This window comes from Pleurodeles waltl, unplaced genomic scaffold, assembly GCF_031143425.1.
Source record: "Pleurodeles waltl isolate 20211129_DDA unplaced genomic scaffold, aPleWal1.hap1.20221129 scaffold_54, whole genome shotgun sequence".
In the NCBI taxonomy this organism is placed as follows: Eukaryota; Metazoa; Chordata; class Amphibia; order Caudata; family Salamandridae; genus Pleurodeles; species Pleurodeles waltl.
Window position 1 is genome coordinate 1931992 of NW_027150248.1, and position 22795 is coordinate 1954786.

Consider the following 22795-nt stretch of genomic DNA (forward strand, 5'->3'; position numbering starts at 1 on the left):
TGCAGAGGAATCCTGCTGAAGTCTTCAAGCCGAATTTGAGGAACCACCCAAGCGAGAGACCCTAAATAGCCATGAAAGGGGGATTGGTCACCTAGCTGGGTGACCACCTATCAAGAGGGGGTTCTGACGTCACCTGCCTGCACTGGCCTCTCAGATGCTCCCAGAGTTCCCTGCCAACCTTGAAGCCAAGATGGCAAAACCCAGGGACCCCCTGGAGGAACTCTGAGCACCACCCCTGGGGTGGTGATGGACAGGGGAGTAGTCACTCCCATTTCCTTTGTCCAGTTTCGCTCCAGAGTAGGGATTGGGGGTCCCTGAACCAGTGTAGACTGGTTTATGCAAGGGGGGCTCCAAGTGTCCAGGGCGGGGAACCATGGAGTGCTCAAGACTGGAAGGCGCCAAAGGGAAGCATGACTTGAAGTACTCGGGGCTGGGAACCGACCACAAGGGAACAGTGACAAGAGCCTGGTGATTAAACCCCACCGCACATAGAGCACAAGATGGAGTCAATACAGAGGGTCAGTTAAAATAAACAAATTACCCCCACACCATAGGATAAAACTGCCATGGTGTTGGCACATTAGTTTTTACTTTTCCTTAAATAACTCCTGCTTTAAATGGCTTTGTATGAATGTGAGAAGCTGGCCTGGCTTGTAGTGGGTACCAGAGGTACTTTCACCTTGCACCAGGTCCAGTTATCCCCTTATTAGTGTATGTAGTAGTGTTCTAGCAGCTTAGGCCGATAGAGGTAGCTATAGCAGAGCAGCTTAGGCTGAACTAGGAGACATATAAAGCTCCTACTATACCACTTATCACTTGTACTATTTCATAAGAAAATACAATACTCAGTGTTACTAAAAATAAAGGTACTATATTTTTATGACAATATGCCAAAAGATATCTTAGAAGATATCATCCAACAGGAGGTAAGTAACAAGCATAAAATATACACAGATACTGAAATCAGGTAAGTAAACAGTCAGGAAAACAGTGCAATTACCATAGAATGCAATAGACTGTAATAGGCCTAGGGGCAACACAAACCATATACTCCAAAATGTGGAATGCGAAATGGGAAAGTCCCCTAGGTAGGACTAGTGTGTAGATAATCGCTGGGAGTATGGGAAAACACCTATGGAGTAAAGGATACCCCACCCCAGGACCCTGGAAAGTAGGAGTAAAGTGATACTACTTTCCCAGAAGACACACAGAAGTCGAAGTAAAGGATACTGCAAAAACTACACCACTTTGCCAGACACTGAAGACGGATTATGGAAGCTGAAGACCTACAAAGAAAGGGGACCAAGTCCAAAAGTCAATGGAGTGTCTGGGGGGGGGGGGGGGGGGGGCAGGAGCCCACTAAACCCCGGTGAAGGTGCAAAATGGCTGCCTCCGGTTGGAAACAGATGCTGGTTTTGCACCGACGGAATGACCTGGGAGGTCCAAATTCGTGCAGGAGCTGTCCCACGTCGTGCTGGAAGATGTAGTAAAGAAACTTTGCAAAAGCACCGCAATCAAGCCTTGCTACATGCAAGAGTCGCGGTTAGGTGAAAAAGGTGCTGCCTGGGCCCAGGAAGGATGTTGAAATTCGCAATGAGTGGACAGAGGGGGCCCTCAGCAAGGATGAAGGCCCACACGAAAAAGGTAGCTTCTACAAGAGCCTCTGAACACGGGCTCAAAGGAGCTAAACAGGACGGTCGTCTCAACACTGCTGTGAGGAGTCCCACGCCGCTGGAGATCAACTCACGAAGCTGTGTGTCGCAGGAAGTAGTGCTTGGGACCTTGGCTCGGCTGTGCACAAAGGGATTCTGGATTAGACTCACAGCCCTAGGAGCTGCTAGACACTGGACACATGGTGGCACTGACTGGTGAGGGGAGGCAAGGACTTACCTCCACCAATTTCATGCAGTTGGACCTCTGGACAGTCGGGTCACTTGGGTCCTTTCACTCGTGTTCCGGGGACGATGCTCTTTGAAGAGGGAGAAGTCCCAGAGGGTCAGTGTTGCTGATTTTGGTTGCCTGCTGGAGCAGGTGGAAGATTCCGTCGACCCACGGATATTTCTTCTGGACTTTGAGTGCAGACTGAAGGCAGACAACCCACAGAGGATGGACAATCAGGAAACAGTTGAGAAAGCCAGCAGGATTAGGTGCTACAATGTCGCAGTAGCCGTCTGGATACTTTGTTGCAGTTTTGCAGGCATCCTGGGTCAGTCAGCGGTCGATTCTTGATGAAAGTCGAAGAGGGACATGCAGAGGAGTCCTGGTGGATTCTTGCAAGTCGTTATCTGAGGAAACCCCCACAGGAGAGCCCCTAAATAGCCCAAAGAAGAGGTATAGCTACCACTCAAGTCTGAGCCTATCAGGAGGGGTCTATGACGTCACCTGCTGGCACTGGCCACTCAGAGGTGTCCAGTGTACCCCCACACCTCTGAATTCAAGATGGCAGAGGTATGGGACACACTGGAGGAGCTCTGAGCACTTCCCCCAGGGAGGTGCAGGTCAGGGGAGTAGTCACTCCCCTTTCTTTTGTCCAGTTTCACGCCAGAGCAGGGACAGGGGATCCCTAAATCAGTGCAGACTGGCTTATGCAAGGAGGGCACCATTTGTGCCCTTCAAAGCATTTCCAGAGGCTCTGGGAGGCTACCCCTCCCAAGCCTGTGACACATATTTCCAAAGGCAGAGGGTGTGACACCCCCCTACCAAAGGAAATACATTGTTCTACCTTCCTGGGCTTGAGCTGCTCAGACCCCAGGAAGGCAGAAACCTGTCTGGAGGTTGTCAGCAACTGTAGCTGCAGAGAAAACCCCAGAGAAGTGGTTTGGCAGTACCGGGGGTCCAAGGTGGAGCTCCCAGGGTACATGGAATTGCCCCCCAGTACCAGATTCGGACTGGGGGTTAAATTCCACAATCCCAGACACCTCACATGGCCATATTCGGTTCAGCCATTGTGCAGCTACATATAGGTGGTGACCTATATGTCGTGCACGCGTGTAATGGCGTCCCCCCACTCACAAAGTCGGGGGAAAAGGCCCTGGACAATGTGGGAGCACCTTTACTACTGCAAGGGTGCCCTCACACTTAGTAACTTTGCACATAGCCAGAGTTGAACATATAGGTGACTTATAGGTTACTTAAGTGCAGTGAAAAATGGCTGTAAGATAGTGTCAACACTATTTTACCCAGGCTGCTGTGTCAGTCCTGTGAAAGGTTTGTCTGAGCTCCTTATGGGTAGCAAACGTAATGCTGCAGCCCATAAGGTGCTCTTGGAACCCCAATACCCTGGGTACCTAAGTACCATATACAAGGGAATTATAAGGGTGTTCTAAAGTGCCAATTGGAATTGGAAAAATAAGTCACTAGCCTGCAGTGAAAACTTTAAAGCAGAGAGAGCATAAGCACTGAGGTTCTGATTAGCAGAGCCTCAGTGACACAGTAAGCACTACAGACAACACACACATAGGCCACAAACTATGAGCACTGGGTTCCTGGCTAGCAGGATCCCAGTGACACAGTGAAACACACTGACGCACACTCACAAACAGGCCAAAAGTGGGAGTAACAATGCTAGAAAGAGGCTACTTTCTCACAATGAAGCGCAGTGATAGTGGTTTATACAAACACATAGGGGGTCATTACGACCTTGGCGGGCGGCTACCGCCGCCCGCAAGGCGGTAACCGCCGTGCGGCCGCCAATGCGGCCGCACTCCCGCGGCCCCCATAATGACATTCCCGCTGGGCCGGAGGGCGCAAACCAAGTTTGCGCCCGCCGGCCCAGCGGGGATGAGGCCGCAACATAGGAGCCGGTTCCTAATGGAGCTGGCGGTGTTGCGGCCGTGGCGACGGGTGCAGTTGCACCCGTTGCGCTTTTCACTGTCTGCTATGCAGACAGTGAAAAGCTGGCCGGGGCCCTGTTAGGGGGCCCCTGCACTGCCCATGCCAGGGGCCCCAGGACACCCCTTACCGCCAGCCTTTTCCTGGCGGTGCAAACCGCCAGAAACAGGCTGGCGATAGGGGTGTCATAATCCCCAGGGCAGCGCTGCTTGCAACGCTGCCCTGGCGGATTATCACCGCCGGGGCTAAAACGGCAGGAAACCGCCTGCCCCGGCGGTGCGACCGCGGTGCGACCGCGGGGCTACCGCCGCGGTCTTAATGAGGGCCTCCGTATCGCCAGCCTGTTGGCGGTACGGACGCTACATTACCCCGGGCGGTCTCCAACCGCCAGGGTCGTAATGACCACCATAGAGTTCCCACAGGGATGGTGGTGAACTCTGAATCTGGCGGGTGGAGTAAAAGTAGTGTGGTGGACATAAAGTCTGCCACCACCTTGACTGCCTTTTCTCCATCTGCCAAACTCTAAATTGGGCCCTAAGTGTGAAATTACTCACTGCTGAATTCTACAGTCTAATAATAAAACATTCTTCTGAGAGTGACTCTAGTGTCGTTAAGGTTATCCAATCAAAAAGCTCCCAAGAAAATGATTTTATTTTGCAGGTGCGCATGATGACTAAGGCTAGTAACTAATGTTGTACCAGGAATCAAAAACAGCTTATTTGAACACAATTAATAAACTTATGTATTGAACGGTGAGCTTGCGCTAATATTTCAGAATGTCTAAAGGTTGTATTAGCTTCATGGACTTCATGAGGTTTTAAAATGTGTCTCTGACCTTTTAGATCATATCCAAATATATAAATTCAGGGTTTAGCGCTGGACAATGTGCAGCTTCTTAGATCTGTTTGCTGGTGTGTGAGCTCAAGGAGGAACCTGCTGGCTGGTGATATATCTCTTTATTCACCTTTGAATGTCTCCCTTCTGGAAGTGGTCAGTGTACTCAGTATCTGTTCCCTTCTCTCCCACTGGTCACAGGTGATGCTGATGAGATCCGCTTGGTCAATGCTGGTGACGAATGCAGTGGGAGGATAGAGGTCAGGCATGGAAAGCGATGGGGAACAGTCTGCGATACTGACTGGGATAAGAAGGATGCTGAGGTGGTCTGTAGACACCTTGGATGCGGATCTGCTTTAAGAGTGCTAATGGCCAATGGAGTGTTTGGAGGAGGATGGCACCCAGTGTGGCTGAGTCAGGTTCAATGCACAGGAGCGGAGACATCTTTCTTAGATTGTACTCATGGTGAATGGGGATATAATGACTGCTCGTTCAGAAAAGATGCTGGAGTGATATGTGCAGGTAAGAGAAAGAAGCCTTAGAGGAACAATTAATTTATGAAAACTAATATCATGAAATATGAAAATGTAGTAATTTGATTGTAGAAGCAATGGCAGTGCTTGGATGTGGTGGCTGTGTGGTGATGACTCATCTGCAAGTCTATCACTTGGTGATTCACAACAATTTGGGTATCCCATAGAGTGATGTAGGATGACTAACTGATAGTAGCAGCCAATCATAGTGTCTGTGTCTCTTTTGTGCACTGTAGCATCATGGGAAGTATTTACCCTATAATAGAAATGCCTCTACTAGTTCATTCATGAGAGGAGGCAGCACAACTTACACAGTCAATCAACAAGCAGGTATCTTCAGTAGGATTCAGTTGATTTCTGGAGAAATTCAATACCTAAGTCTTGCAAAGGAGTTTGTGAGTTGGGCCGGTGATGGTTAGAGATGCATAGAAGGTGAACCGGAGGATAAAGACAGAACAGATAGGCAGATAGCAGAAAGCAGAGAGAGTTGTCAAGGTAATTTATCAAGCTGGGTTAAGAGATTGTAGGTGCCTTTTCATTTAATTGTGTTGATAATAAATAAAGTTTATAATGGCTGAAATTGAGAGCCTTTACAAGCCACTGTTTGTTATCTGCTCAAATCCAGTACTAGGGTGTTTCTTCTGCAGTCTGTGGGCCTTATTTATGAATCGGTTGTGTCGCTTTTGCACCATGCAACAGGTTGCACATGCGACGCAACCCTTAAGTGTGATTTATCAAGCCATGCAAGGCCACCATGCAAGGCACCATGGAAGGTGCACTTTCCTGCACAAAAACAATCCTGTTTACAACGCAGGTACTCTAGCACCATGGGGCAAGAGTGCCTGCGCTGGTGCCAGGGAGCACATTGTGCAGCAGCGCTGGGAAAAGGCAGGAATGCGGCATACTATTTTAACTACAGCACATTCCTGCACTTTCACTGTCACGCAGTGCAGCAAGGTGGCTTGCTACGCTGCATCACATAATGATAAATCTGCCCTTGTCATTTCATGCAGAAGGCCAGATAAAAACATAACTCAACACAAAAACAACCAAAAAAAAATAGCACAACAGAACACACCTGCACAACAAATATGCCAACAGAATTCAACACTGCGTAGGTGAGGTAGCAAGAGACATAAAGTGAGCTAGGGATAAACATTAGGTGAATAATGTAGGAAGCAGGCCTGGGGTGTGCGAGGCACCCATGGTACTTACACCTTATACCAGCTCTAGGTATCCCCTTAGTAGTGTAGTGTAGTCAGTGTCTAGAAGCCAGGCTCTCTAGAGGTAGCTGTGGATGAGCAGCCAAGGCCTATCTAGGAGACATGCAAAGCTCATGTAATACCACTGTAGTCACACTTAGGGGCATATTTATACTCTGTTTGCCTCGAATTAGCGTAATTTCTTAAATCGTAATTCGACGCAAACTTACCTCCACATTTATACTTTGGCGTTAGGCCCGTCTACAGTTAAAAAACAGTGTAATATAGTGGAAATCACTTAGAGAATAATGGGCCTGGGGGAGCACAAACCATATACTAAAATGGAATGCGAAAGTCGGCGTAGGAAAGTACCATCTTGCCTGGCATGTTACCCCCATATTTCACTGTATATATGTTGTTTTAGTGTATGGGTCACTGGGACCCTGCCAGCCAGGGCCCCAGTGCTCATAAGTGTGCCCTGTATGTGTTCCCTGTCTGATGACTAACTGTCTCACTGAGGCTCTGCTAACCAGAACCTCAGTGGTTATGCTCTCTCTGCTTTCTAAATTGTCACTAACAGCCTAGTGACCAATTTCACCAATTCACATTGGCTTACTGGAACACCCTTATAATTCCCTAGTATATGGTACTGAGGTACCCAGGGTATTGGGGTTCCAGGAGATCCCTATGGGCTCCAGCATTTCTTTTGCCACCCATAGGGAGCTCTGACAATTCTTACACAGGCCTGCCACTGCAGCCTGAGTGAAATAACGTCCACGTTATTTCACAGCCATTTACCACTGCACATAAGTAACTTATAAGTCACCTATATGTCTAACCTTCACCTGGTGAAGGTTGGGTGCTAAGTTACTTAGTGTGTGGGCACCCTGGCACTAGCCAAGGTGCCCCCACATCGTTCAGAGCAAATTCCCCAGACTTTGTGAGTGCGGGGACACCATTTCACGCGTGCACTATATATAGGTCACTACCTAGGTATAGCTTCAAAATGGTAACTCCGAACATGGCCATGTAACATGTCTAAGATCATGGAATTGTCACCCCAATGCCATTCTGGCATTGGGGTGACAATTCCATGATCCCCCGAGTCTTTAGCACAGACCCGGGTACTGCCAAACTGCCTTTCCCGGGGTTTCACTGCACCTGCTGCTGCTGCCAACCCCTCAGACAGGTTTCTGCCCTCCTGGGGTCCAGCCAGGCTTGGCCCAGGAAGGCAAAACAAAGGACTTCCTCAGAGAGAGGGTGTTACACCCTCTCCCATTGGAAAAAGGTGTCAGGGCTGGGGAGGAACTGGACGTGGGCGTGAAACTGGACAAAGGAAAGGGGAGGGACCACTCCCCTGACCTGCAACTCCCAGGGGAGGTGCCCAGAGCTCCTCCAGCGTGCCCCAGACCTCTGCCATCTTGGATTCAGAGGTGTGCTGGCACACTGGACTGCTCTGAGTGGCCAGGGCCAGCAGGTGATGGCAGAGACTCCTTCTGATAGCCTCTTACCTGTGTTACTAGCCTATCCTCCTTCCTAGGTAGCCAAACCTCCTTTTCTGGCTATTTAGGGTCTCTGCTTTGGGGAATTCTTCAGATAACGAATGCAAGTGCTCATCAGAGTTCCTCTGCATCTCTCTCCTCACCTTCTGCCAAAGGATTGACCGCTGACTGCTCAGGACGCCTGCAGAACTGCAACAAAGTAGCAAAGACGACTACTGCAACCTTGTATTGCTTCATCCTGCTGGCTTTCTCGTCTGTTTCCTGATGGTGCATGCTCTGCGGGTAGCCTGCCTCCTTCTTCCACCAGGAGCTCTGAAGAAATCTCCCGTGGGTCGACCGAATCTTCCCCCTGCAACCGCAGGCAACAAAAGACTGCATCACCGGTCCTCTCAGCATGACGAGAATGGTCCCTGGAACTCAGCAACTCTGTCCAAGTGACTCCCACAGTCCAGTGACTCTTCAGTCCAAGTTTGGTGGAGGTAAGTCCTTGCCTCCCCACGCTAGACTGCATTGCTGGTTACCGCATGATTTGCAGCTGCTCCGGCTCCTGTGCACTCTTTCAGGATTTCCTTTGTGCACAGCCAAGCCTGGGTCCCCAACACTCTAACCTGTAGTGCACAACCTTCTGAATTGTCCTCCGGCGTCGTGGGACTCCCTTTTCTGACTTCAGATGGACTCCGGTTCACTCCTCTTCTAAGTGCCTGATCCGGTACTTCTGCGGGTGCTGCCTGCTTCTGTGAGGGCTCCCTGACTTGCTGGGCGTCCCGTCTTTCTCCTCATCCAAGTGGCGACATCCTGGTCCCTCCTGGGCCACAGCAGCATCCACAAACCCTAACCTGCGTGGGAATCCCTCTGCAAGCTTCTTCACAACGTGGGACATCCATCCTCCAAAGGGGAAGTTCCTAGTACTCTTCGTTCTTGCAGAAACCAAAGCTTCTTCCATCCGGTGGCAGCTTCTTTGCACCCCCAGCTGGCATTTCCTGGGCATCTGCCCATTCTCGACATTGTCGCGACTCTTGGATTTGGTCCCCTTGTTTCACATGTACTCCGGTCCGGAAATCCACTGTTGTTGCTTTGCTGGTGTTGGTCTTCCTTGCAGAAACCCCCCTATCACGACTTCTGTGCTCTCTGGGGGTTATAGGTGCACTTTACACCTACTTTTCAGGGTCTTGGGGTGTGCTATTTTTCTAACCCTCACTGTTTTCTTATGGTCCCAGCGACCCTCTACAAGCTCACATAGGTTTGGGGTCCATTTGTGGTTCGCATTCCACTTCTGGAGTATATGGTTTGTGTTTCCCCTATACCTATGTGCTCCTATTGCAATCTACTGTAACTTTACGTTGCGTGCATTACTTCCTTTTGCTATTACTGCATATTTTTGGTATTGTGTACATATATCTTGTGTATATTTGGCATCCTCATACTGAGGGTACTCACTGAGATACTTTTGGCATATTGTCATAAAAATAAAGTACCTTTATTTTTAGTATATCTGTGTATTGTGTTTTCTTGTGATATTGTGCATATGACACCAGTGGTATAGTAGGAGCTTTGCATGTCTCCTAGTTCAGCCTAAGCTGCTCTGCTATCATCCTAAGCTGCTAGAAACACCTCTTCTACACTAATAAGGGATAACTGGACCTGGTACAGAGTGTAAGTACCCCTTGGTACCCACTACAAGCCAGGCCAGCCTCCTACATTGGTGGCAGCGGTGGGATAAGTATTTGTAACTACTTACCACTTTGTCATTTTGTACTTTTCATAAGAGAATAATATACAAAACAAGTTCAGTGTATGTACACCTAACCAAAAAGTGCTGAAAAGTACTCCTAAAACTTTCAAAAAGTTTCAAAAAGTTGAAAAGATTTTTGTTCTGTTCTTTGAAAAGTCCTGAAACTTTTTCTCTCTTTTATCTCTCTCTAAACCTTCTTCTATCATGTCTGGTGTAGGAACTCCTTTTAATTTGGTCAATACAACTTATGACCACCTTAACTTTAAGAGCCTAAGGAGTCTCTGCATTGATAGAGGTTTAGTGGTAGGAAAGATCCCTAATAGAGAATTTCTGTCTAATATGCTTATTGAGAATGATAAGGCCCAGGGTGGCACCTCATCTGAAAAGTTGATGGATAGCTCACACTCTGACTCAGGGGAGCCCCTTGAGTGAGTGTTACAGGGTTCTCTTCCTAATCTGCCCCTTAGCAGACCACGTAGCAATGCAGGTAGTAATAGAAGCTCCCATCACAGTAGGGATGTTTTTGTTCCTGGAGGCCAGGCTGTTAGAGTGCCAACTGTTAGGGACAGGTCTCCCTCTGCTCATTCAAATCTTTCTTCTGTGTCAAAACATTCCCAACCCACCCACCCTGATGACAAAAAGTTTCGAAAGGGAACTCAATAAGTTGAGAGTGGAATGACCAGGCTGAAGCTTAAACAGCAAAAGCTGGCTCTAGACAGGGAATCCCTAGACTTAGAAAAAGAGAAACAGAGGTTGGGGTTTGGACCCCATGGTGGCAGCAGCAGTATTCCTGATAGCAATCCTGTTAAAGAGCATGATTCTAGGAATCTGCACAAGATAGTTCCCCCTTACAAGGAGGGGGATGACATTAACAAGTGGTTTGCTGCACTTGAGAGGGCCTGTATGGTACAGGGGGTCCCTCAAAGGCAGTGGGCTGCTATCCTATGGCTATCTTTCAGTGGAAAGGGTAGGGATAGGCTCCTTACTGTTAAGGATAGTGATGCCAATCATTTTACAGTTTTGAAGAATGCACTCTTGGATGGATCTGGCTTAACCACTGAACAATACAGGATTAAGTTCAGAGAAACCAGAAAAGAGTCCTCACAAGACTGGGTAGACTTTGTTGACTATTCAGTGAAGGCCTTGGAGGGGTGGTTACATGGCAGTAACGTTTCTGACTATGAAAGTCTGTACAATCTAATCCTAAGAGAGCATATTCTGAATAACTGTGCGTCTGATTTGTTACACCAATATCTAGTGGACTCAGATCTGACCTCTCCCCAAGAATTGGGAAAGAAGGCAGACAAATGGGTCAGAACAAGAGTGAACAGAAAAGTTCATACAGGGGGTGACAAAAATGGCAAGAAGAAGGATGGTAAGTCTTCAGACAAGGGTGGGGACAAATGTAAAAATGAGTCTTCATCAGGCCCACAAAAACACTTTGGTGGGGGTGGTGGGTCCAAATCCTCTTCTAATCAAGTAAAGAAACCATGGTGCTATTTATGTAAAGTAAAAGGCCATTGGACAACTGATGCGAGTTGTCCAAAGAAAAGCACCAAGCCTCCCACTACCACAACCCCTACTGCAACTTCTAGTGCCCCTAGTAATAGCAGTGGTCGTGGGAGCAAACCTACTAATAGCCGATCTAAGGAAGTAGCTGTGCTCACTTTTGGTAATTTAGTTGGGGTTGGTCTTGCTAGGGAGACCACAGAGGCTGTGTTAGTCTCTGAAGGTGCCATTGATTTGGCCACCATGGTTGCTTGTCCCCTTAATATGGATAAGTACAAGCAACTTCCCCTAATCAATGGTGTTGAGGTTCAGGCCTACAGGGACACAGGTGCCAGTGTTACCATGTGTGAGAAAGTAGCCTCTTTCTAGCCTTGTTACCCCCACTTTTGGCCTGTTTGTGTGTGTATGTCAGGGTGTTTTCACTGTCTCACTGGGATCCTGCTAGCCAGGGCCCAGTGCTCATAGTGAAAACCCTATGTTTTCAGTATGTTTGTTATGTGTCACTGGGACCCTGCTAGCCAGGACCCCAGTGCTCATAAGTTTGTGACCTATATGTATGTGTTCCCTGTGTGATGCCTAACTGTCTCACTGAGGCTCTGCTAACCAGAACCTCAGTGGTTATGCTCTCTCATTTCTTTCAAATTGTCACTAACAGGCTAGTGACCAATTTTACCAATTCACATTGGCTTACTGGAACACCCTTATAATTCCCTAGTATATGGTACTGAGGTACCCAGGGTATTGGGGTTCCAGGAGATCCCTATGGGCTGCAGCATTTCTTTTGCCACCCATAGGGAGCTCTGACAATTCTTACACAGGCCTGCCACTGCAGCCTGAGTTAAATAACGTCCACGTTATTTCACAGCCATTTTACACTGCACTTAAGTAACTTATAAGTCACCTATATGTCTAACCTTTACCTGGTAAAGGTTAGGTGCAAAGTTACTTAGTGTGAGGGCACCCTGGCACTAGCCAAGGTGCCCCCACATTGTTCAGGGCCAATTCCCCGGACTTTGTGAATGCGGGGACACCATTACACGCGTGCACTACACATAGGTCACTTCCTATGTGTAGCTTCACAATGGTAACTCCGAATATGGCCATGTAACATGTCTATGATCATGGAATTGCCCCTCTATGCCATCCTAGCATAGTTGGCACAATCCCATGATCCCAGTGGTCTGTAGCACTGACCCTGGTACTGCCAAACTGCCTTTTCAGGGGTTTCACTGCAGCTGCTGCTGCTGACAACCCCTCAGACAGGTTTCTGCCCCCCTGGGGTCAAGCCAGGCTTGTCCCAGGGTGGCAGAACAAAGGACTTCCTCTGAGAGAGGGTGTTACACCCTCTCCCTTTGGAAAATGGTGTGAAGGCAGGGGAGGAGTAGCCTCCCCCAGCCTCTGGAAATGCTTTCATGTGCACAGATGTGCCCATTTCTGCATAAGCCAGTCTACACCGGTTCAGGGACCCCTTAGCCCTGCTCTGGCGCGAAACTGGACAAAGGAAAGGAGAGTGACCACTCCCCTGACCTGCACCTCCCCTTGGAGGTGTCCAGTGCTCCTCCAGTGTGCTCTAGACCTCTGCCATCTTGGAAACAGAGGTGCTGCTGGCACACTGGACTGCTCTGAGTGGCCAGTGCCACCAGGTGACGTCAGAGACTCCTTCTGATAGGCTCCTCCAGGTGTTGCTACCCTATCCTCTCTCCTAGGTAGCCAAACCCTCTTTTCTGGCTATTTAGGGTCTCTGTCTCTGGGGAAATGTTAGATAACGAATGCAAGAGCTCATCAGAGTTCCTCTGCATCTCTCTCTTCACCTTCTGCCAAGGAATCGACTGCTGACCGCGCTGGAAGCCTGCAAAACTGCAACATAGTAGCAAAGACGACTACTGCAACTCTGTAACGCTGATCCTGCCACCTTCTCGACTGTTTTCCTGGTGGTGCATGCTGTGGGGGTAGTCTGCCTCCTCTCTGCACTAGAAGCTCCAAAGTAATCTCCCGTGGGTCGACGGAATCTTCCCCCTGGTACCGCAGGCACCAAAAAGCTGCATTACTGGTCCCTTGGGTCTCCTCTCAGCACGATGAGCGAGGTCCCTTGAATCCAGCAACTCTCTCCAAGTGACTCCCACAGTCCAGTGACTCTTCAGTCCAAGTTTGGTGGAGGTAAGTCCTTGCCTCCCCACGCCAGACTGCATTGTTGGAAACCGCGTCTTTTGAACTACTCCGGCCTCCGTGCACTTCCGGCGGAAATCCTTTGTGTACAGCCAAGCCTGGGTCCACAGCCCTCTAACCTGCATTGCACGACTTTCTAAGTTGGTCTCCGGCGACGTGGGACTCCTTTGTGCAACTTCGGCGAGCACCTTTTCACGCATCTTCATAGTGCCTGTTTCTGGCACTTCTCTGGGTGCTACCTGCTGCTGAGAGGGCTCTTTGTTTTGCACGACGTCCCCTCTCTGTACTGGTCCAATTTTCGACCTCCTGGTCCCTCCTGGTCCACAGTAGCGTCCAAAAACACTAGCTGCACGATTTGCAGCTAGCAAGGCTTGTTGGCGTTTTTTCGGCGGGAAAATACTTCTGCACAACTCTCCACGGTAAGCGGGATCCGTCCACCAAAGGGAAAGTCTCTAACCCTTTTCGTTCTTGCAGAAACCTCAGCTTCTTCTGTCCAGTAGAAGCTTCTTTGCACCCACAGCTGGCATTTCCTGGGCATCTGCCCATCTCCGACTTGCTTGTGACTTTTGGACTTGGTCCCCTTGTTCCACAGGTACCCTAGATTGGAAATCCATCGTTGTTGCATTGCTGGTTTGTCTCTTTCCTGCATTATTCCCCTATCACAACTTCTTTGTCCTTTGGGGAACTTCAGTGCACTTTGCACTCACTTTTCAGGGTCTTGGGGTGGGCTATTTTTCTAACCCTCACTATTTTCTAATAGTCCCAGCGACCCTCTACAAGGTCACATAGGTTTGGGGTCCATTCGTGGTTCACATTCCACTTTTGGAGTATATGGTTTGTGTTGCCCCTATCCCTATGTGTCCCCATTGCATCCTATTGTAACTATACATTGTTTGCACTGTTTTCTAAGACTATACTGCATATTTTTGGTATTGTGTACATATAACTTGTGTATAATTGCTATCCTCATACTGGGGGTACTCACTGAGATACTTTGGCATATTGTCATAAAAATAAAGTACCTTTATTTTTAGTATATCTGTGTATTGTGTTTTCTTATGATATTGTGCAAGTGACACTTGTGGTACTGTAGTAGCTTCACACGTCTCCTAGTGCAGCCTAAGCTGCTCTGCTAAGCTACCATTATCTATCAGCCTAAGCTGCTAGACACCCTATACACTAATAAGGGATAACTGGGCCTGGTGCAAGGTGCAAGTACCCCTTGGTACTCACTACAAGCCAGTCCAGCCTCCTACAAGTTGGTACTGAGGTTGAGTCACACCATACAGATAGTGTTGTCTCACATCATAGCAAGAGCATTCATTCTCATCACAGTAGAAATTATGTTTCTGTTAGCCAAGCTGTTAGGGTGGCTTCTGTAAGGGACAGGTCTCCTTCTGTCCATTCTCACCATACGTCTGTGTCTAGGAATGTCCCTCCCACCCACCCTGAAGACAGATTGTTAGAAAGGGAGCTCAATAGATTGAGAGTGGAACAAACCAGACTGAAGCTCAAGAAGCAACAGCTGGATTTGGAAAGACAGACCTTAGAAGTAGAGAAGGAGAGACAGAAATTGGGTTTAGAAACCCCTGGTGGCAGCAGCAGTATTCCCCATAGTCATCCTGCAAGAGAGCATGATTCAAGGAATCTGCACAAGATAGTTCCCCCTTATAAGGAGGGGGATGACATTAACAAGTGGTTTGCTGCACTTGAGAGGGCCTGTGTTGTACAGGATGTCCCTCAAAGGCAGTTGGCTGCTATCCTATGGCTATCATTTAGTGGAAAAGGTAGGGATAGGCTCCTTACTGTGAAAAAAAGTGAAGCCAATGATTACAAAGTTCTTAAGAATGCACTCCTGGATGGTTATGGCTTAACCACTGAACAATACAGGATAAAGTTCAGAGAGACCAAAAAGGAGTCTTCACAAGACTGGGTTGATTTTGTAGACCATTCAGTGAAGGCCTTGGAGGGGTGGTTACATGGCAGTAAAGTTACTGATTATGACAGCCTGTATAACTTGATCCTGAGAGAGCATATTCTTAATAATTGTGTGTCTGATTTGTTGCACCAGTACCTGGTAGACTCTGATCTGACCTCTCCCCAAGAATTGGGAAAGAGGGCAGACAAATGGGTCAGAACAAGGGTGAACAGAAAAGTTCATACAGGGGAGACAAAGATGGCAATAAGAAGAAAGATGGTGAAAAATCTCAAGATAAGCATGGGGATAAGGGTAAAACCAAAGATCCTTCTTCAAATCTTAAACACTCTTCAGAGGGTGGGGATAAAACAAATTCTTCCTCTTCTTCTCAACCCACACACATTAAAAAGCCTTGGTGCTTTGTGTGTAAAAACAGAGGCCATAGGCCAGGGGATAAGTCCTGTCCAGGTAAACCCCCTGAGCCTACCACCACTAATACATCAAGCTCTAGTGCCCCTAGCAGTAGTGGTACTAGTGGTGGGACTGCTGGCAACAGTCAAGTTAAGGGTGTAGTTGGGTTCACTTATTGGTCCATAGTAGAAACTGGGGTAGTCAGTCCCAAGACAGTTTCTGTCACACCTAGTGGCATTGGCCTTGCCACACTGGCTGCTTGTCCCCTTACAATGGATAAGTACAGGCAGACAGTTTCAATAAATGGTGTTCAGGCCTTGGCCTACAGGGACACAGGTGCCAGTATCACTTTGGTGACTGAAAACCTAGTGGCTCCTGAACAACACATCATTGGACAACAGTATAAAATTATTGATGTCCATAACTCCACTAAGTTTCTTCCCTTAGCTATAATTCAGTTTAGTTGGGGTGGAGTTACTGGCCCTAAGCAGGTGGTGGTATCACCTAGCTTACCTGTAGACTGTCTCTTAGGTAATGACCTAGAGGCCTCAGGTTGGGCTGATGTAGAGTTTTATGCCCATGCAGCCATGCTGGGCATTCCTGAGGAATTGTTCCCTCTCATTTCTACTGAAATGAAAAAGCAAAGGAGAGAAGGCCTGAAAACTCAGGATCCCTCTCCATCAACAGGTAAAAAGGGTATCACAGTATCCCCTAACCACCCTACCATTCAGGATACCATTCCTGTGGTGGGAGAAACCTCTCCTGGGGTGGCACCTGTTCCAAGGGAATCATCAGCTGGCAAAGCTGGACTCCCTGAGGTAGAAGTACCTCTCTGTGGGATTACTAACATTGGTGAGAAAAAGAGCACCATTTTAGTTAACATGGAGCATCCCTCCAACCCTCCCAGAGAAACTTTAGTGCAGAAACCCTGCACTGCCTCACAACACTTAGGACAGCATCCCTGCCCTAGTGTGGAGCTCATAGGACAGCATCCCTGCCCTGCTCCAACTCAAGAGAAACAGCTTCCCTGTTCTCTCTTCCAGCCATATGGACAACATTTTTGCCCAGCTATGGTTTTTCTGAGACAGCATCCCTGTCTGGCATTTCCATCACTACAAATAGGGTCAGTGGACAATTCCCACTGCTCTAAACTAAAACTTACTGATAGAAACTCTAAACATACATCTTCACATTGTTGCTTAGCTAAAAGACTTCAAACAGGGTGGTTTACATCCCCACAGGGAAGTAACCATATAGTGGATGATAAAGGGAGTAACCAGTCTATTGCAGAGCTACTCTCTACTTATCACCACTTCGACAATAAAGTCTCAACTGGCCAAGGTTAGCCTTATTGTCCTTCGTTTGGGGGGGGTTGTGTGAGAAAGTAGCCTCTTTCTAGCCTTGTTACCCCCACTTTTGGCCTGTTTGTGTGTGTATGTCAGGGTGTTTTCACTGTCTCACTGGGATCCTGCTAGCCAGGGCCCAGTGCTCATAGTGAAAACCCTATGTTTTCAGTATGTTTGTTATGTGTCACTGGGACCCTGCTAGCCAGGACCCCAGTGCTCATAAGTTTGTGACCTATATGTATGTGTTCCCTGTGTGATGCCTAACTGTCTCACTGAGGCTCTGCTAACCAGAACCTCAGTGGTTATGCTCTCTCTTTACAAATTGTCACTAACAGGCTAGTGACCATTTCACCAATTTACATTGGCTTACTGGAACACCCTTATAATTCCCTAGTATATGGTACTGAGGTACCCAGGGTATTGGGGTTCCAGGAGATCCCTATGGGCTGCAGCATTTCTTTTGCCACCCATAGGGAGCTCTGACAATTCTTACACAGGCCTGCCACTGCAGCCTGAGTTAAATAACGTCCACGTTATTTCACAGCCATTTTACACTGCACTTAAGTAACTTATAAGTCACCTATATGTCTAACCTTTACCTGGTAAAGGTTAGGTGCAAAGTTACTTAGTGTGAGGGCACCCTGGCACTAGCCAAGGTGCCCCCACATTGTTCAGGGCCAATTCCCCGGACTTTGTGAGTGCGGGGACATCATTACACGCGTGCACTACACATAGGTCACTACCTATGTGTAGCTTCACAATGGTAACTCCGAATATGGCCATGTAACATGTCTATGATAATGGAATTGCCCCCTCTATGCCATCCTAGCATAGTCGGCACAATCCCATGATCCCAGTGGTCTGTAGCACAGACCCTGGTACTGCAAAACAGCCTTTTCAGGGGTTTCACTGCAGCTGCTGCTGCTGCCAACCCCTCAGACAGGTTTCTGCCCCCCTGGGGTCAAGCCAGGCTTGTCCCAGGATGGCAGAACAAAGGACTTCCTCTGAGAGAGGGTGTTACACCCTCTCCCTTTGGAAAATGGTGTGAAGGCAGGGGAGGAGTAGCCTCCCCCAGCCTCTGGAAATGCTTTCATGGGCACAGATGTGCCCATTTCTGCATAAGCCAGTCTACACCGGTTCAGGGACCCCTTAGCCCTGCTCTGGCGCGAAACTGGAGAAAGGAAAGGGGAGTGACCACTCCCCTGACCTGCACCTCCCCTGGGAGGTGTCCAGAGCTCCTCCAGTGTGCTCCAGACCTCTGCCATCTTGGAAACAGAGGTGCTGCTGGCACACTGGACTGCTCTGAGTGGCCAGTGCCACCAGGTGACGTCAGAGACTCCTTCTGATAGGCTCCTCCAGGTGTTGCTAGCCTATCCTCTCTCCTAGGTAGCCAAACCCTCTTTTCTGGCTATTTAGGGTCTCTGTCTCTGGGGAAACTTTAGATAACGAATGCAAGAGCTCATCAGAGTTCCTCTGCATCTCTCTCTTCACCTTCTGCCAAGGAATCGACTGCTGACCGTGCTGGAAGCCTGCAAAACTGCAACATAGTAGCAAAGACGACTACTGCAACTCTGTAACGCTGATCCTGCCGCCTTCTCAACTGTTTTCCTGGCGGTGCATGCTGTGGGGGTAGTCTGCCTCCACTCTGCACTAGAAGCTCCGAAGAAATCTCCCGTGGGTCGACGGAATCTTCCCCCTGCTACCGCAGGCACCAAAAAGCTGCATTACCCGTCCCTTGGGTCTCCTCTCAGCAGGACGAGCGAGGTCTCTTGAATCCAGCAACTCTGTCCAAGTGACTCGCACAGTCCAGTGACTCCTCAGTCCAAGTTTGGTGGAGGTAAGTCCTTGCCTCCCCACGCCAGACTGCATTGTTGGAAACCGCGTCTTTTGCAACTACTCTGGCTTCCGTGCACTTCCGGCGGAAATCCTTTGTGCACAGCCAAGCCTGGGTCCACGGCACTCTAACCTGGATTGCACAACTTTCTAAGTTGGTCTCCGGCGACGTGGGACTCCTTTGTGCAACTTTGGCAAGCACCGTTTCACGCATCCTCGTAGTGCCTGTTTCTGGCACTTCTGCGGGTGCTACCTGCTGCTGAGAGGGCTCCTTGTCTTGCTCGAAGTCCCTTCTCTCTCCTGGTCCAACTTACGACCTCCTGGTCCCTCCTGGTCTACAGCAGCATCCAAAAACGCTAACCGCATGATTTGCAGCTAGCAAGGCTTGTTGGCGTTTTTTTGGCGGAAAAACACTTCTGCACGAGTCTCCACGGCAAGAGGGATCCGTCCACCAAAGCGGAAGTCTCTAGCCCTTTTCCTTCCTGCAGAAACTACCGCTTCTTCTGTCCAGTAGCAGCTTCTTTGCACCCGCAGCTGGCATTTCCTGGGCATCTGCCCATCTCCGACTTGCTTGTGACTTTTGGACTTGGTCCCCTTGTTCCACAGGTACCCTAGATTGGAAATCCATCGTTGTTGCATTGCTGGTTTGTGTCTTTCCTGCATTATTCCCCTATCACGACTTCTTTGTCCTTTGGGGAACTTCAGTGCACTTTGCACTCACTTTTCAGGGTCTTGGGGTGGGCTATTTTTCTAACCCTCACTATTTTCTAATAGTCCCAGCGACCCTCTACAAGGTCACATAGGTTTGGGGTCCATTCGTGGTTCACATTCCACTTTTGGAGTATATGGTTTGTGTTGCCCCTATCCCTATGTGTCCCCATTGCATCCTATTGTAACTATACATTGTTTGCACTGTTTCCTAAGACTATACTGCATATTTTTGGTATTGTGTACATATAACTTCTGTATAATTGCTATCCTCATACTGAGGGTACTCACTGAGATACTTTGGCATATTGTCATAAAAATAAAGTACCTTTATTTTTAGTATATCTGTGTATTGTGTTTTCTTATGATATTGTGCAAGTGACACTTGTGGTACTGTAGGAGCTTCACTCGTCTCCTAGTTCAGCCTAAGCTGCTCTGCTAAGCTACCATTATCTATCAGCCTATGCTGCTAGACACCCTATGCACTAATAAGGGATAACTGGGCCTGGTGCAAGGTGCAAGTACCCCTTGGTACTCACTACAAGCCAGTCCAGCCTCCTACACCATGGTAATAGAGAAACTGGTACACCCTGAACAACACCTACTTGGTCACCAGTACCAAGTGACAGACGCTCATAACAACACTCTTGGCCACCCCATGGCTGTTGTGAATCTCAACTGGGTGGGGGGGTACTGGTCCAAAGAAAGTTGTGGTTGCCTCAGATTTACCTGTAGACTGTCTACTAGGGAACGATTTAGAGACATCAGCTTGGGCAGAAGTGGAGTTGTAGGCCCATGCAGCAATGCTGGGCATTCCTGGGCATACTTTTGCTTTGACAAGGGCTCAGGCCAAAAAGCAAAAAGGACAGGGTGACTTGGATCCTGGAACAATGGACCAAGTGCTCCCTAAAGCTATGGTTAGTAAGGGTAAATCCCTACCCACTATCCCTCCCTCTACAGATGATTCTACTTCTTAGGAAGAAGAATTTCCCCCCTGTGCAGAACCTTCACAAGAGGAGCTGGCAGCAGACACTGCTGAGCTTTTGGGTGGAGGGGGGCCTGCTAGGGAGGAGCTGAGTGTGGCACAGCAAACCTGTCCCACATTAGAGGGTCTAAGACAGCAAGCTGTCAAACAGCAAAATGGGGATGTCAGTGACTCACATAGAGTTTCCTGGGAGGACAACCTCATGTACACAGAGGCAAGGGACCCAAAACCTGGAGCAGCCAGGAGATTGGTCATTCCCTTGCAGTACAGAAAGTTCCTCCTAACTCTGGCACATGACATTCCTTTGGCTGGACATTTGGCTCAGATTAAAACATAGGAAAGGCTTGTCCCCCTGTTTCACTGGCCTAGGATGTCAGAGGACACAAAAGACTTTTGTAAATTGCGTGACCTGCCAAGCCAGTGGCAAGACTGGTGGCACCCCAAAGGCTCCCCTTATTCCACTGCCTGTGGTTGGGGTTCCCTTTGAAAGGGTAGGGGTTGACATAGTTGGCCCCCTTGACCCTCCTACTGGTTCAGGCAATAGGTTTATCTTGGTGGTAGTGGACCATGCCACAAGATAACCTGAAGCTATTCCTCTAAGGACCACTACAGCACCTGCAGTGGCAAAAGCCCTCCTGGGAATCTTTTCCAGGGTGGGTTTCCCAAAAGAGGTGGTATCAGACAGGGGTAGCAACTTTATGTCTGCATACTTGAAGGCCATGTGGAAGGAATGTGGTGTAACATACAAATTCACCACACCTTATCATCCACAAACAAATGGATTGGTAGAGAGGTTTAATAAAACTCTCAAAGGAATGATAATGGGACTCCCTGAAAAACTCAGGAGAAGATGGGATGTCCTGTTACCTTCCCTCCTTTTTGCTTACAGGTAGGTACCCCAGAAAGGAGTGGGCTTCAGCCCTTTGAACTCCGATTTGGACACCCTGTAAGAGGTCCTCTAACACTTGTGAAGGAGGGTTGGGAACAACCTTTAAAAGCTCCCAAGCAAGACATAGTGGAGTATATACTCGGCCTAAGATCCAGAATGGCTGAGTGTAGGAGGCTGGCCTGGCTTGTAGTGGGTACCAAGGGGTACTTACACTCTGTTCCAGGTCCAGTTATCCCTTATTAGTGTAGAAGAGGTGTTTCTAGCAGCTTAGGCTGATAGAAGGTAGCTATAGCAGAGCAGCTTAGGCTGAACTAGGAGACATGCAAAGCTCCTACTATACCACTGGTGTCATATGCACAATATCATAAGAAAACACAATACATAGATATACTAAAAGTAAAAGTACTTTATTTTTATGACAATATGCCAAAAGTATCTGTGAGAAAGTAGCCTCTTTCTAGCCTTGTTACCCCCACTTTTGGCCTGTTTGTGAGTGTATGTCAGGATGTTTGTCACTGTTTTCACTGTCTCACTGGGATCCTGATGGCTGGGCCCCAGTGCTCATAGTGAAAACACTATGTTTTCAGTATGTTTGTTATGTGTCACTGGGACCCTGCTAGTCAGGACCCCAGTGCTCATAAGGTTGTGGCCTATATGTATGTGTCACTGGGACCCTGTCACACAGGGCCCCAGTGCTCATAGGTGTGCATGTATGTGTTCCCTGTGTGGTGCCTAACTGTCTCACTGAGGCTCTGCTAACCAGAACCTCAGTGGTTATGCTCTCTCATTACTTTTAAATTGTCACTAACAGGCTAGTGACCATTTTTACCAATTTACATTGGCTTACTGGAACACCCTTATAATTCCCTAGTATATGGTACTGAGGTACCCAGGGTATTGGGGTTCCAGGAGATCCCTATGGGCTGCAGCATTTCTTTTGCCACCCATAGGGAGCTCTGACAATCCTTACACAGGCCTGCCACTGCAGCCTGAGTGAAATAACGTCCACGTTATTTCACAGCCATTTTACACTGCACTTAAGTAACTTATAAGTCACCTATATGTCTAACCTTTACCTGGTAAAGGTTAGGTGCAAAGTTACTTAGTGTGAGGGCACCCTGGCACTAGCCAAGGTGCCCCCACATTGTTCAGAGCCAATTCCCTGAACTTTGTGAGTGCGGGGACACCATTACACGTGTGCACTACATATAGGTCACTACCTATATGTAGCTTCACAATGGTAACTCCGAATATGGCCATGTAACATGTCTATGATCATGGAATTGCCCCCTCTATGCCATCCTGGCATAGTTGGCACAATCCCATGATCCCAGTGGTCTGTAGCACAGACCCTGGTACTGCCAAACTGCCCTTCCTGGGGTTTCACTGCAGCTGC

The 22795-nt window shown here is 48.4% G+C and overlaps 1 protein-coding gene across 3 annotated transcripts in view; it reads left to right on the top strand.

The window, feature by feature from the left end:
• The window catches only part of LOC138278707 (CD5 antigen-like), a 450781-nt gene that overhangs the window by 208889 nt on the left and 219097 nt on the right, over positions 1-22795 (top strand). For 2 of the 3 annotated variants that reach the window (XM_069219285.1, XM_069219287.1), the window contains exon 5: positions 4867-5187. The exons of the other annotated variant lie outside the window; for it this stretch is intronic. In XM_069219285.1, the coding sequence (XP_069075386.1) occupies positions 4867-5187 (321 nt within the window). The remainder of the gene's footprint in view (positions 1-4866; positions 5188-22795) is intronic. 3 annotated transcript variants of the gene reach the window in all.